General features: G+C 39.1%; 1 protein-coding gene across 3 annotated transcripts in view; it reads left to right on the top strand.

Moving 5' to 3' along the window:
- The window catches only part of LOC121954396 (inactive ubiquitin carboxyl-terminal hydrolase 54-like), a 54254-nt gene that overhangs the window by 13269 nt on the left and 26505 nt on the right, over positions 1-14480 (top strand). For all 3 annotated transcript variants that reach the window (XM_042501872.1, XM_042501873.1, XM_042501871.1), the window contains exon 2: positions 9013-10000. In XM_042501872.1, coding sequence (XP_042357806.1) covers positions 9803-10000 — 198 coding nt within the window. In that variant the 5' untranslated portion in view covers positions 9013-9802. The remainder of the gene's footprint in view (positions 1-9012; positions 10001-14480) is intronic.

The following is a 14480-nucleotide window of genomic DNA, read 5'->3' as shown; positions in this document are numbered from 1 at the left end:
GTTGCTTGACTCGAGCGGTCAGTGTTGAGACCCAGAATCAGTAAAAAATATTAAGTTGAGCAGCTGGTTACCTGCACAGGGAGTTGATGATTGGTCTTTCTTTATGTTTGAGATGATTTCCTCACTTAAATCTGCCTCGACTTCAACATGAGACTCACCAGAAGAAGGTTTTCCTCTTAATTTTGGTTTCAGTCTGATGTGGAGTTGATCCTGCTGGTGTCTTTACATGCAGTCACTATTCACCACCGCTCAAGTGTCCTTGACTGAGTCAAGACGTCGACTTGTCTTAGAGTCTCGGAGGGACACGACAAGAAGCTAATTCCTCTTTTCACTGGGTGGAATTAAGTGATTGAAGTGCTCCACATTCCCAAATTCTCTGAGTTATTTTGGTGCAGTTGCAGCTCTGAAGGACGGCTGTATATTCATGAGCTCTCCTTTTTAGTCATTAGGCTCCAAATCTTCCCCCCAGACTGACTGCCAACGAGGTCAGCAGCAAGAAGAGCTTCAGTTCGTGCGCCCAGAAAGCATCTTAGAAAATATTTAACTTTAGAGATTCTCTCAAGAGCTTCATGAAAATAAGATGCACAGATTTAATTTAAGTCGTGTCCTGAGGAAGCAAAAAAAAAAAAAAAAGGCTGTAGCTTTAAATGCATACAGGCTGCAGAGAATTCCTTACCATTTATATTCTTAATCTCTTTTTCTCCTTAATATTTTCATTTTCCTCTCCACCGTCTCAACGTCACCTCAAACTATTGAGTGTCTCCTCCCTCGGGCTCAATCTTGCACTTTTCATTTTTAGAGATATCGATGTTGATATGGTGGAATAAACATTACACAGATGTTTATTCTAATTAGAGCTAAAATGAGTAGTTGATCAAAAGGGAAATCGATTGAGAAAATAATTGTTTTGATAATTTAAAGTCATTTTTAAGGGAAGAATGCACTGCAGAGATTCAGCTTCTGAAATGTGCCAACTTCTTATGTTTTTTTTTTTAACATGCTGCATGTTAACCCTTTGACACCTAAAGCGACGTCACTATTCTTGTGCTATTTTCAGACACCTTTCACAAGTATTTAACCCTTTGTACAAAAACACGGGGAAGAAAGGCGATGACTAGCTTGGTAAAAATATTTTCCATAATTGCAAGATACTATTAGATTTAGAAAATTATTTTTAAAAAGCTAAGGAAAAATGCTTACGGAAAAATAAAACAGCTAGGGAAAAATTATATTTATAATTATCATAATTATTTATTTGTAAAATTATGTTACAGAGTTATAACTTTCAAGCATTTAATTTACTTATTGCTGTTTTTTTGTGGACTAATTTTCAGTTAATTTCTGTTTTAACATTTTACAAATTTCTTACTAATTTTCAAGTCATTACTCACTTTGTTGCTCATTGCCTTCTTCCCATGTTTTTTCAAGTAAACAAGCCAATTTATTCAAGTTTCAAAGGAGAAAATGTTTTTTATGTTGCTTCATATTAGAACCATAATGTCTCCTGTTGAAAAACGCAGTGCATTTTCTACCTCTTGATCAAAAATGCCACAGTCTTTTTTTTCCTTCTCCTTTTTTTGTGTGGTCGTGAAGCACCAATTTCAAAAGTATTTTCATCTTCCAGCTGCATAGAGTACAGTATTTTTTTAAAACTGCTGCAAATTCCCACATTTGAGAACCTGTATGATTTGGGGCATTTTGCTGATTGCTGCAGCTCTGAAACAAAGACTTTTACATACAAGTGAATTTCTTCACCATTTATTTAAAGTCTGTGTCCCAGTGTGCGGTGGCCATAAGATGCAATATTTCCAGTTTGAGTCTAGCCAGTGTCCTTTGTTGCATCTTTTTCCATCATTTCCTTTCGCTCTGCTTCTGCTGTCTCATCATTACAATGCGGGCGCCCAAAAATTAATAAAAAAGTGTCCAGTAAGCCGACGCAGTGAGCAAGCATGCGTAACCGAATGATTATTGAACGGGAACATCTGACTTTCCTACTGTGAAATGTCGACTGTGAGAAAGGTCTATACAGCTGTTGTGAATGTGGAGTCACTGCAGCTCTGATGATTTCACTGGTGTTGCTGTGTTTAGTAAATTTCGCTGTGAAAGTCTGAACAGCAGCTTGGTGAAAACGGGAATGAAAACGAATGAAGTCTGGCAGCTGTGAACTCACCTGACGGGACAGACTCAATCAGATCAATACACTGTCTGTCTGTCTGCTGCCAGACCCTTTATCTCTGCCTCTCCATGTCTCCATCCCTGCTGGCTTCATCCCAGCGTTCCCAGTGTTCCCAATAGTATCTAGTCTCCTGGCAGCTCTCCCGTCAGCCCTGCAGAGTGGCTGCATGGAGCCGGCACTGAGCCAGCCTGGCGAATTAGAGGTGATTATAGCAGTGTGCGTGTCTTTTGTGTGTGTGTGTGCGTGTCTTTTGTGTGTGTGTGTGTGTGTGTGTGTGTGTGTGTGTGTGTGTGTATGTGTGTGTGTGTGTGTGTGTGTTGTGGCTGTAAAGCCTCTGCGACAGACTGTCATTTTGTTATATAACCAATTTTACACCAAATCAGCCTCAGCGCTCACCAGGAGAGGAAGTGACCTCTAACCAGATGAACTAATCCTGACTCTCTGATTGGTTAGAGTGCCGTCCAGGTATTCAGACGCCATGCGGGTCCCATTTCATTTAAGTCCCCATGTGAAAGTGAAGACAGGTTTCTGTCAGTTTTAAATAAATTAATCTAATCCCAGTATATTGGTGAAATGATGATTTGAACATCAGAGCCAAGGGGACAGGGACACAACCAAGCCCCAGGAAGCGCGCCAGGCTCGGGAAAGAGACGTCTGCAAATCAGATACGACTCTAATGCGCATGCCTTGTGGGCCAGTAGAGCCGGGTATTTTATACCCGAAAAAAGAGCTTTTTTTTGCTTCATGTGTCAATGAGCAGCTCTTGTGTGAATGAACGAGGCCCCGCCTCCATGGCCAGGCACATGAGCATTGTGCATCAAATCAGACCTACGTTACCTTTGACCTTCTTCAGGTTTGAAAAACTGCTTCAACTCCGTCAGCTGCTGCTGCTGTTGCGGCACAGCCGGCACTCTTCATCATCATCTACTTAAAGCACTCCTAAACTTTGTAGCAAAAGTCAAAAATAGTAGTCCAATGTTGAAATCAGAGTTATAATTGGCAGGATGAGACCAAGTTATCAAAATAAACGAGTCTGCATACGGTTTCATTGTGATTGGTTACTTATTAATTGACTAATATATCAAGAGTTTTCTGTTGTGTTCAGCCTGTATATTATGATCTGATTTATTAAACTCCCAAATATTAATAACAGTAAAAGCCTCAAAAATGTAATTAACGGACTGGATATTGGTACTTTAAGGTATTGGTACCAAGAAGTGTGGAAACATCTCCAGTCAAATCATAATTTAATGGTGACAGCCCGCCACAAATAAATGAATGTGTGGGAAACCCTGTTATTAAGCAGACATGATAACAGCTGTAATGTGAATTTTAAAGGGACTGTTCACCAAAGTCAGAGGGGCTGTAGAAAGTAGTTTCCATAAAAACTTTTCTCTTGTATGCTTTTGGAATAAATTGATTTTTTTCAAACTTATTGTTTAAATACTGTGGGCAGGATAGGATAATTTTGGGAAATAAAAAATATTTAATTGTGGTTTTTCTGACCACTATTGGAAAAAGTAGAGAAAATGTAGACGAATAATCTCATGTTTGTAAAGTTATTACATTAATGATATTATTATAACATAGACAACAGCTGCATAGTTGGCCAGTTGTTGTAATAATGCAAGTTGCATGCTGACAACCCCGAATTAAACTGTACTTTTCAGTATTTTGTATTTCATCTTTGCCATGCATGGCTGTAAATTGGCACTTTTCACTCTTTCCTTAACAGTTCATAGACTAATTAATATAAAGAAAGTAATTACCGTATTTATCATTCATGAAAACAATAGTTGCAGCCTTTATCATCTTGTCGACTCTTTTCCTTTACCTCCATTGTTTTGGAGACGGATATCTTTAAACCTGGGCAAATAAAACCCAAACTGTCTGCATGAACGGACACCCCAATTAGGATTAAATGGCCCTTCAAAATAAAAGGCTCATTCTCTCATTTCCTGAAAAGTTTTTAATACAGATTTTAGTTTTATTATCAGGAAACAGAGATATCAGTGCAGTCATGTTTGTGTGCTTTCCGCTCAGTTATTCAGTGTGAATGTCACCAGGGTTTTATCAAGGTCCATTTCTCTAATCCTGCTGGCTCCATAAGCCCCTAACTGCCTCTCACATAGTCTTAATTTTGCACTTCTTTCCGTTTTTTAATTAACATTTCACTGGTGTTGATTCGACCTTGGGACCCTAATGTGTTTCTGTAGGATAAAAAGCTGTAATCATTCAGGAGAAAGAGGTTTTTCCTCCTCACTTCTGTGACATTATGGCAGCTGGAAACGGCTCCTCCATGCTTCATAAATGTCATCAAAACATTTTGTCTCCATTCAGCTGCTTTCAAGACTTTTTACTCCAGGTTCCCAAACTCGGGTTCACTAAGACTAAATGCTTTCTCTTGTGAAATGAGGAATGGATAGATTTTTACTCCACATGAGGACGTGCAAACATGATAATTTCACCACCAACAGTGAATTAACTCATTGGCAGCATTTGTCTTCAGTCTCAGTTTTGTGTTTGCGTTTGTTGGGCAGTGCTCTGTATCATGTGCCTAGGCTTGTTACTGACATTTGCAAGATTTTTCGATGCTATTATGTGTTTTTAAATGGGAATATCTAAATGTTAACTCGTCACTGTGGCTGTTTTTAAAATTGGTACAGTTGTTTGTTTCAGTGGATTTATGTTGCTCTCTTTGCCTCGTCCATGGAAGTCTCCAATTCTGTTTTTTTTGTCCGTCTACAGTAAGCACTGGTCTCTGTTACCTCTCTGTGACCAATAGGGATGGCTGATATGGCTTTACGGTAATATCATAATATTTTTAGGCCTTATATCGATACGAAAATACAAAATTATTAAATGAAAATACAGTTACAAATAAAGAAGCCACTGCAATAAAATTGAATCACATAAACTACTGTTAGAATAAAGTTTAATAAAACACTGTTATATTGTTAAATACAATGAAGTATAAAGTTAAATTAAGCACTGTTACACTGAAGTTAAATAATGCATCATTATAATTAAATAAATTAAAGCTGAGCCCATGGTGCTATTATTTTGAAGAACTGGGTTCGTCACACAAAGCGTTAATAAACAATATTGCATAACAATTGAAGACATCAACTTGAGCTTTAATTATTTATAATAGCCCCACAGGTTGTTTTTTTACTTTTTTATTGGCCAAAAATGGGATTTGATAAGCTTATTGATTCTGTTTATGGATGTGTTTCTTTATTGATTCCCTTATGGATTACTGAGCAATTTTGTGTGTGGAAAACATTAGGCTTACACAGATTTTCGACATTAACCTAACTGCTTTATTATCTCTGGGTCTGAACACGGTGTAGAAACCGTAGAAAGGAGGCATGCATGTAACTCCAGTGTTTATCCTTTTTCTTAGTCAAAGAAAAAACCTGCTAAGCCTGCCTGTGTGGTGTTGATGTTATTTATACCATAGGATAATGGTAAAGAGCTTCTCGGTTGGGAAGCAGAGGCACTGGTGCGTGTAGTGCCAGAAACATCACATTTTGGGACTTTGAGACCATGATGGGTGAAGATTTTATAGCATTTTGCTGTTGTTTCCACCCTGTTTTGAAATGATAATTTTGCAAACATTTGAAGCAGAACTGTTTTCGTCTTTCTTTGTGAAATTAAGCTTTGGACCGTTTTTGCCTCTCCACCTCCACACCTTCTTGTTGCCAGCAGTGCAGGTTTCCAGCAGTGCAGATGCATGAGTTAGATGTACTAGTTGTTTTGTAATGCACAACTGTCACACACTAGAAAAACATGCCGGCATCAATAAAACTAACGTTAAATCTCGGAGGCATGCAATTCCAATGGATCAGGCAATTTGGATGCAGTTCTCAACTGGACCTGGTTCCTATTCTCATTCCTGTTAATGACCAGATTAAAATAATCCAACGCTAGTTGTTAAAGATAATAATTGGATTTGCTGGAACCAGTGAATTTTGGTATCAAAACAAAAGATAAATGAAAGATTTTACCAGTTATTGAAATAAGTGTGAATTCATTTTGTTGATCAACTGATTGACTTTTTCTAGAGGCAGCAAATTCTCTCATTATTTTTAGGCTTTGCACTGCTGGCTGTTTGATTTATTGAAAAAATTAGTTCTGGTCTCAATCTTCGTGACTCAAATACAAGCTCACTTTATGCTGGTGGCTGCTGCGTCTGTTGAAGGCGGTTTGATCTGTTTGTTGTCGGCAAAAGCTAAATGCATTAAAAACGGTTTCTCTCAGGTTCACCGCTGCTTCTGCTTTAAACTGCTGACCTGCTGCAATTAGTAAGACTAATGTTGTTAATGGAGGAGCAACAGACAGAAATACAGACAGACAATAACATACACACACACACACATGCGCACGCACACACACAGACAGTTAAATCCTGTGCAGACAGACAGAGTCTGATCAGGCTAATCCTTCCTCACCTCCCTCTGCTCTGACCGGCAGTTTACCTCTCTCACAGACAACATAACACACACGCGCACACACACACACACACACACACACACACACACACACACAATTCCCATCTCTCTCCCTTTGTTGATTCATTCATGAACTTATTTATTTACTTTGAGAAAGCTTTAAACTCAGCTTTCGAGAAGAAGCCATTTGACTCTTTGTTGTGGCGGACTGCTGAGCATCATGGGAGTTCTGACTGGTTTGTTTTCACGTTTAAAGCTGGCAGCTTGAGAAAAGGTCAAAGGTTTACCGTAGCTTTGTCTCAAATCTTTTTCAGCATGTCTTCATGCATATGTTTCACTTTAATCAGTTTGCTCACTGAGATATTCTGATGGTTCAGATGTTTGAAGTGTAAATCTGATGAGCGGTTGTTTATAATTCAGCACTTCACTGTGAGTGTCGCTGCTCTGCTGTCAGTCGACTTTTACTGCCTGGATCCTCTGAGTCATAAAGATAAACTTCAGCTTAATACTGTGTGTGTGTGTGTGTGTGTGTGTGTGTGTGTGTGTGTGTGTGTGTGTTTGTCGTCCTGTCAGCTGATCCTCTTGTAGTAAACAAGCGCTCCCTGGAGTGACACCTCCCTGGTCTCACACACATATATGTACATGTTCAGAAGGACACACAGTAGCTAAAGTGCCCTTTTTTATCATGCACTTATTTAGTTGAAGTTATTCTTTTTTTTTTTTTTTATTTACTTTTTAAAAAAAAATTTTATTTGTCGCTCTTTCCCAGTATTTATTGCAACTGCTGCAGTCTTGTCTCATCTCGTTTGTCAGATTATTCGTCTCCAGAGAGACTTTATAGATTTGCATTTTTGCCCTTCTTAAAGTCTGTCTGTGTTTAAACATTCATTTAATATTTGTGTTTTGTAATAATTGTCAAAAATAGCCCTGAAGGCTTCGGCAGCAGACAGTCAGGACAATAAAACCACGGAGAGAGGGAGGTATTGACAAAATGAACGGAAAGATTCAGAAAATGCTGTAAATGCTTCTGTCTGTTATTGTGACTGCAGTGTGAAGACGAGGAGGAGGAGAAAGGTTGCCTTCATCTGGAGAAGCCTTAAATTATCTCGATATAAAGTCTTAAAAGAGATTTAAAGGCCTTAAATCCAGTTATTACAAGTCCTGCTTTGAAACCTTGGGTTTCTGTCTGTCTGTATTACTGAACACAGTCTTCAGATTTTCCTTCACTTTAATTTCATAACTTTCTAAATCAACGTTGAGCTCATTTAACAGATTTGTTTTTAAATTAATGATATAATAATTTTATAACCAGGTAGAAATGCAAAGCTCTTACAACATGGCCACAGAAAATGCCCGCTTGTTATTGCTTTTTATTTTAGGATCAATAGGTTTTAACAAAAGTATTATTTTTTTACAAGACACTTTGGTTTTAAGTCTTAAAACATTGGATTCAGAAGTCAAAGGAAGATTTTTTTCTGGGCTGCTGGCACTTGTACAATGTAATAGGTAACTGATTACTAGTTATCATGTAAATGTAATGAATAATAACTGTAACTATTTCAATTACTTTATCAAAGTAATGTACCTTGTTAGATTTGATTGTCTTCCTTACAAATGTTAAACTAGGCACTATAGCTAAAAAAAACAGAAATGCCAAAAAAAGGCACCACTTTTCACCAATTTAGTTTATTAGTAGTTGAAATTTAAATACAATGACTTATACACAGTCAATTGTTCATTAACCATGCATAAAAAATGCATATAGACCTTTTATTTGCTTCCTGTCCTTGAATGTATTGACAGTGAAAAGGGTTTTAATTACTTTCAGTGTGGTATTAAAAAAAGGTCTTAAAATGACCCTAATTAATTTAGTGAAACACTTATTAAAACTCCTTTATTGCCCCTGCCATAAACTTCTTAAATAAATGGTAATGATCCGCATCTACATTAACACTATGCCACTTAGCACACAGTAATGCAATTTGTAAAAAAAAGATGTAATTTTTATTCTGTCAAAATTATTTGTGTTAGTTTTTAGGAACAAACGCTGTATGTTCATTGTCTCAGTTTGTTTTGCACTGTATGTTGTATGTTGAGCCACGTTTAAGACGATTTTCTGCCACGACAGACAATTAAGTAATCTAAATCTGCAGAAACTCTGAGAGTGTGTGCATGCGCGTGTGTGTGTGCATGTGTGTGTGTATGTGCGTGCGTGCGCGTGCATGTGTGTGTTTATTTGTGAAATAAACTGCATCAGCACAGCAGTGAAAACAATCCCTGTGCCTGATGACGATCTAACAGAGTCTGAATGTTGTTTTCCTGAATGCAGGAAACTTAAGATCAAAGAAACCGCTCAGACTCTTTCTCCTCCTCCTTCTGCAGATCCGTCTTGAGCCTCTGACCTTTGACCTCTGAACCCTGCCCACTGGTTTGTGTCAGGACCTCGCTGTTGGTCCTGACTGTGGGGATGATGATGATGATGAGAAGGATGAAGTGCGACCACGTGCTGGTGTGTGAAAGGGAGGGCAAAGGTCGTCGCACCTGTAGCGCCTGAACCACTCCGAGGGATGAGTCCTTGAAAGTCTTGGATTATAAAGCAGAGGAACCTTTGAATTCCTTGACATATTGAATAAAAACCAATTATTTATTGCAACGTCGAACTAAAAGGATCCTTGAATACAGAATCTGTGAAGCTGGAAAAATTCTCACAGAAGATAGAGCACATTCATTAATTTCGGATTTACAACGAAGGACGAAAGTGTTGGAATTTCTGGAGTGATAACAAAGAGATACAAAGTCCCTGGATATCCTTGGATTTTTCTTTGGAATATAAAAGTGCAAAAGCTTGATTTTTTTTTCTTGACAAAGAATATTAAGCTATTCAACTACATATTTTGTGGAACTTATTTGTACTCTGAAACTTACATTTTTGGAGCAGAGTCGCTTTTTTCCTGCTCAAAGTTTAGTACAGTTTATTTTTGTTTCCTTTTTCATGCCCTTGTCCATCTTGTTGTTGGGAGTCTTCATCATATTCTGACTTTCATCCTCCCCTCGGCCCGAGGACATGGCTCTGTCTCCTTCGATAGGAGAACGGACGACGGGAAGTTGACTCCTGCAGGGAGCGAGGACGAGAGACAAACAAGCAGAGGGAGAAGAGGAGAGAGCGGGCAGAATGTCGTGGAAGAGGAACTACTTTGCATCAGGTGGAGGTGGAGGCGTTGGAGGCGGCGCTGGAGGCAGCGCTGGTGTTGTCGGTGGTGTTGGGATGCCGGGGATGTTGACGCCTCGCACCATGACGTCCATCGCTCCCAGTAAAGGGCTGAGCAACGAGCCGGGACAGAACAGCTGCTTCCTGAACAGCGCCCTGCAGGTACACACACACACCTTCTGTCGTTTCTTACTCTCTTTACTTCCTCTTTCACACACATACACACCCCCTTTCTCTGTGACCTTTGACCTCTGGGGCGAAACCTGTATTGAGTGTTCTTGCTGTAGAGCTGCAGACTTACATTCATAGTCCTGCGAGTCTCCTCTCCAGATAGGAGGACAAAATTGACTGAATAACTTAGGGATGCCAATAAAGAGATTTTTCAATATTGATTAATCTGCTAACATCTTTGAGTTAATTGATAAATGTTATGCTCTATAACGTCATAGTTTTATCTACAGGTGTCTTCATCTGTCCAATAAGCTGTCCAAAATTCAAAGAAATTCAGTTGCCCAGAAACAAACCCAGAAATAAAATTAAGGCGAAATACCGCCTGTGAATCACTCTTTTTTTGCAGGTGACCCACTGACCAGATGCAGTACTCTGATATCATTTCACCCCAAATTCAGTTCACTTTTCCTTAAGCGCCACCATGACGTTCACTTTTGTGATTATTTTGTGAAATATTTGATGGATTGTCATGAGGTTTGAGGCATTCATTATCAGCCTTGCAGAGCTGCTAACATGGCTGCAGACTCCTGATGAGTTGTGCATTAAAAAAATCGCACTCTGTGTAAAAGGGCCTTTATGTGCATCAGCATGCTTGTAATACTCAGCAGTAGTGAGGCTGAATGCATCCAGACGCTGACAGAGGGCCCAGTTTCACCACAGTGCCTTTGAGTCAGTCAGTCAGTCAATACTGTGGTTGGTAAACAGCAGTCAGACAGATGACTCCACCATCCACTTAACAACCAGTTTGATAACCTCCTCTGTACTTATGTGAGCCCGTAATGAGCCTCTGCAGCTCAGGAGCCTGTAACACCTCCCAGACTGCACATTACACTCATTTATGACTCATCAGCTTTCTGAGGACGAGGTGCTGCATTGTCTGCCTCAACAATAACAGCTACGACAGTGCGAGGGATGGAGTGTGTATGTGAGAGCGGTAATTATTGGTGGTGTCGGTTTAAACGGAGGCTGACTCATTAACCCTGCAGGGTGGGGCTGGTGCTGAAATGACAGACTTGGCTGAGGAGGAAACGCTCATTACATCGTTTAAGTGAAGCTTAGTGTGAGCTCGGCAGCAACATTAGACACAGTCAGAGGTCAGCACACATGGACGTCTTCTGTCATCAGAAAAAAAACCTTACTCTGTTAAATGGTGTAATCCTTAAAGTTGGACTTGATTGATTTTCCACTTCAGTGTGTTTCCAGGAGAGACTACTGTTCATAAAGAAGCATAAAGCATTTAGTGCAGGGATACTCAACTTACTTTATTTGGGGGCCACTTTTGCGAAATCACAGGAGGCCAGGTGCCAGTAGCAGTAGTCCCATACATGATTATAGAAATTTGTGACATTTATAGGATTTGAGAGCATTACTTGGATTTTAAGATGTTTCCAGGACTTAATGATGTTTCTAGGATTCCAGGACATCTTCAGGAGTTTAAGACATTTCAAGGATTTGTGGACATTTCTAGGATTACATGATCTCTTTAGGCTATTAGGATGTTTCTAGGATTTGGCAGGTTTCTGTGATTTTAGGATATTTATAGGATTCATGACGTTTTTAGGATTCTGGCACATTTTTAGGATTTTAACACGTTTTTTGAATTTTTGGCCGTTTTTAGAATTTTAGCACATTTCAAGGATTTCAGGATGTTTCTAGGATTTTAGGGTATTTATAGGAAAAAGGAACATTTCCAATTTGCTAGGAAATGTCTGGATTTCAGGACATTTGAAATGGTTATTTCCTATACCACACAATAGTACATTCTAGTGTTGCAGGTAAACACATGCCTGACCAACTTCTTATTAAATGATTTATGCATAAAAATACATCAAAATTAATCTCTAAAGTGGAAAAGATAAAAGCAATAAAATCCCTTCATGGTTGTTTAAAGTAGTTTATTAACACAAATATAGTGAATGAGAAGAGCACCTTTTCAGGTAGACTCTTGCAAAATGTGCAGTTTGTAAAATAAAGTCTTCAGTGCAGTATGTACCAAATATTTTCTTGATTGACCAATTATCATGTCCAAAGAAAAACAGGTTCTAAAATTTCAGGAGCATTTTTGCTATTTTTAATGAATCTGATGAACTTTTTACAAATGATGCATGACAATGATTATTTCAGCCGATTCCGATAATTTCCAGCTTCTAGTGGCTAATAAGATATTGATAATTGATTATTTCTTTTTGTTTGTTTTTCATTACCTGAGGGTATGAAAGGCTGAGATGTGGTGAATGGAGAAAAAAACAACTTTTGAAAACATTTTGGTAAAGTCATTTTCAGGTGCAAAATCAATCTCATTTTTATATTTTTTGGGTTGTTTTTTTTCCCCTCTTCTTATGTCAACCTGAATTGTAAGCAGCCAGCATGGTAGCCTAATAAATGACAGTATCAGGGCCGGCTGTAGACATTTTGGTGCCAGTTTGGGATTGTATTGTATTCAGTAACAACAACAACGGCAGCTAATGAGAGCAGAGCGGACACCGGCAGAGACACTGTTTTCTTGCATTTTTTTAAAACAACGCCTCTGAGAGGATCAGAAAAAAGCCGCTAAATAGCAATAAAGTCAGCACATTAGTAGTCCTCCCCTCCTTAGATCGTCTTGTTCGTTTGTTTTTGGGCATTGAAATGTTGCTTTATTGCATGACATCCGTAACAGTTTCCCCTGCAGTGAAAACACAGATTGACGGAAAATCTCATCGCATTTATCGGTATGATGTCGTAAGTCTCAATATCGGGTCAATTATCGTGCATCCCTACTTTTTACTCCAGTAAAATATAGGCTTCTCAAAACTTAAGGAACACTTGGAATGTAGGAGGAGAAAATATAACATGCACCCTTTGAAATACCGGTCTCCACACAATTTTTATTGGACTTTAAAAGGATTTAAAACAAATACATCGCATTTTGACACAAATCTGTGTGGAAAGTATCGACTTCAGGCATCAGTCTGCCGCCCGGCAGGATGTGAACCCCCGCTGAGCCCAGCGTACCGTGAACACTCACACTTCCTCATGACTCTTGTGCACCGGCCAAGTTCACCACCCTGACCCCCCTCCAGCAGCCCTTTAGCTCTCCGCCCGTCCATGTTGACTCATCACTGCTGCCTAACGTCAAACCACAGTGATCCAAAGGATTGCGAGGCTGCGGGCAGCTGAGCTGAGGGAAGTAGATGCGGCGTGGCGTGGCGGAGGACTGGAGGAGTAGTCAGGAGGCTCAGCAGCTCCGACATGTGACGAAGACAAAGTGAAGAGGAAGAACATCATGATAACAAGCAGCTGAGGCCTTCAGTTCAGCTGCTCACCCACCTTCATCCTCCTCATCCTCCCTGCTGCTCAGGACATCCAGCTTTCTAAGAAAAAACATCCGTCTTTGTCACCGGATGAAAATCTGACTCTGATTCACTTTATTTGACTTTATTTAATCAGACTCTGCAGTTAATGACACATTAGTTAAACAGAGCTGGAACATCATCTGATATTTATCAAATCTAACACAGATCAATGAGGCAAATATGCCAACGCTCATTAGGGTCCTACCAACAGGTTTTAATATATTAATTAGGAAAACTTTGAAATCTAATGAAATACTTTTCACTGGGTTTTGAATATAGAAAAACATACCAATACATGAAACAATATACAGTTTAAGAAAGTTTTAATTTTCATTTAAGGTGCAAAGGGTCTTCCCAATAGTGTTCATTGATAGAAAACTTTGAAATCTAATCGGTCCAAATCCTTCAGCCGTTTTTAGATTGATCTCCGTCCTCTCGGGCTTCCATCGGTGTGATGTCAGGAAAACCAGCTTTCCATATGTTAAAAATATGAATGCTACCATTCAAAAGTTGTACTCTCCTGCCTTCAGAGGTTGATTAGGAAGTGTCACATGTGTGAGAGGACTACTTTATGCCCCCCCATGACAAGCGGCATCGGAAAAATACCTTTTTTTTCTTACAGTGAAACTGCTTTATTTAATATTTTTACCGGTTTAAATCCCCTGTTCTGTTTGTGTTAGTGAGCAGTTATCAGCAGATAATTTGGCTTTTATTAAAAACCTCCTGAACAATGAACACTGAAGGAATCCAAAATGAGAGTTTCCACTTTTGAGCTGTTTGCAATCACCACTAGATGTCACAAAATCCTACATACTGCACCTTTAAAAAGGAACAGCTTCCTCTTTCGGTGTTAGTGCACAGTGATACCTAAAATAAGCTGGATTTAACAGGCAGCTTGTGGCTTTAGTAAAGCTCTTCTTCTTTACAAAATCCATCACAATGTCCTGTAACCATAATTTCAACTTTTCACAGTCTGTTTAGGAGCAACTTTTCTTGAACACACCTTCTTCAGATATTCAAAAAATGCATTCAGATCAACAGTGCAGCCTCCTCCGCTCCTTTGTGGTTTACCTCCT

This window comes from Plectropomus leopardus, chromosome 15 (genome assembly GCF_008729295.1).
Source record: "Plectropomus leopardus isolate mb chromosome 15, YSFRI_Pleo_2.0, whole genome shotgun sequence".
Lineage (NCBI taxonomy): Eukaryota > Metazoa > Chordata > Actinopteri > Perciformes > Serranidae > Plectropomus > Plectropomus leopardus.
This window is presented reverse-complemented; position numbering and strand designations above follow the sequence as displayed.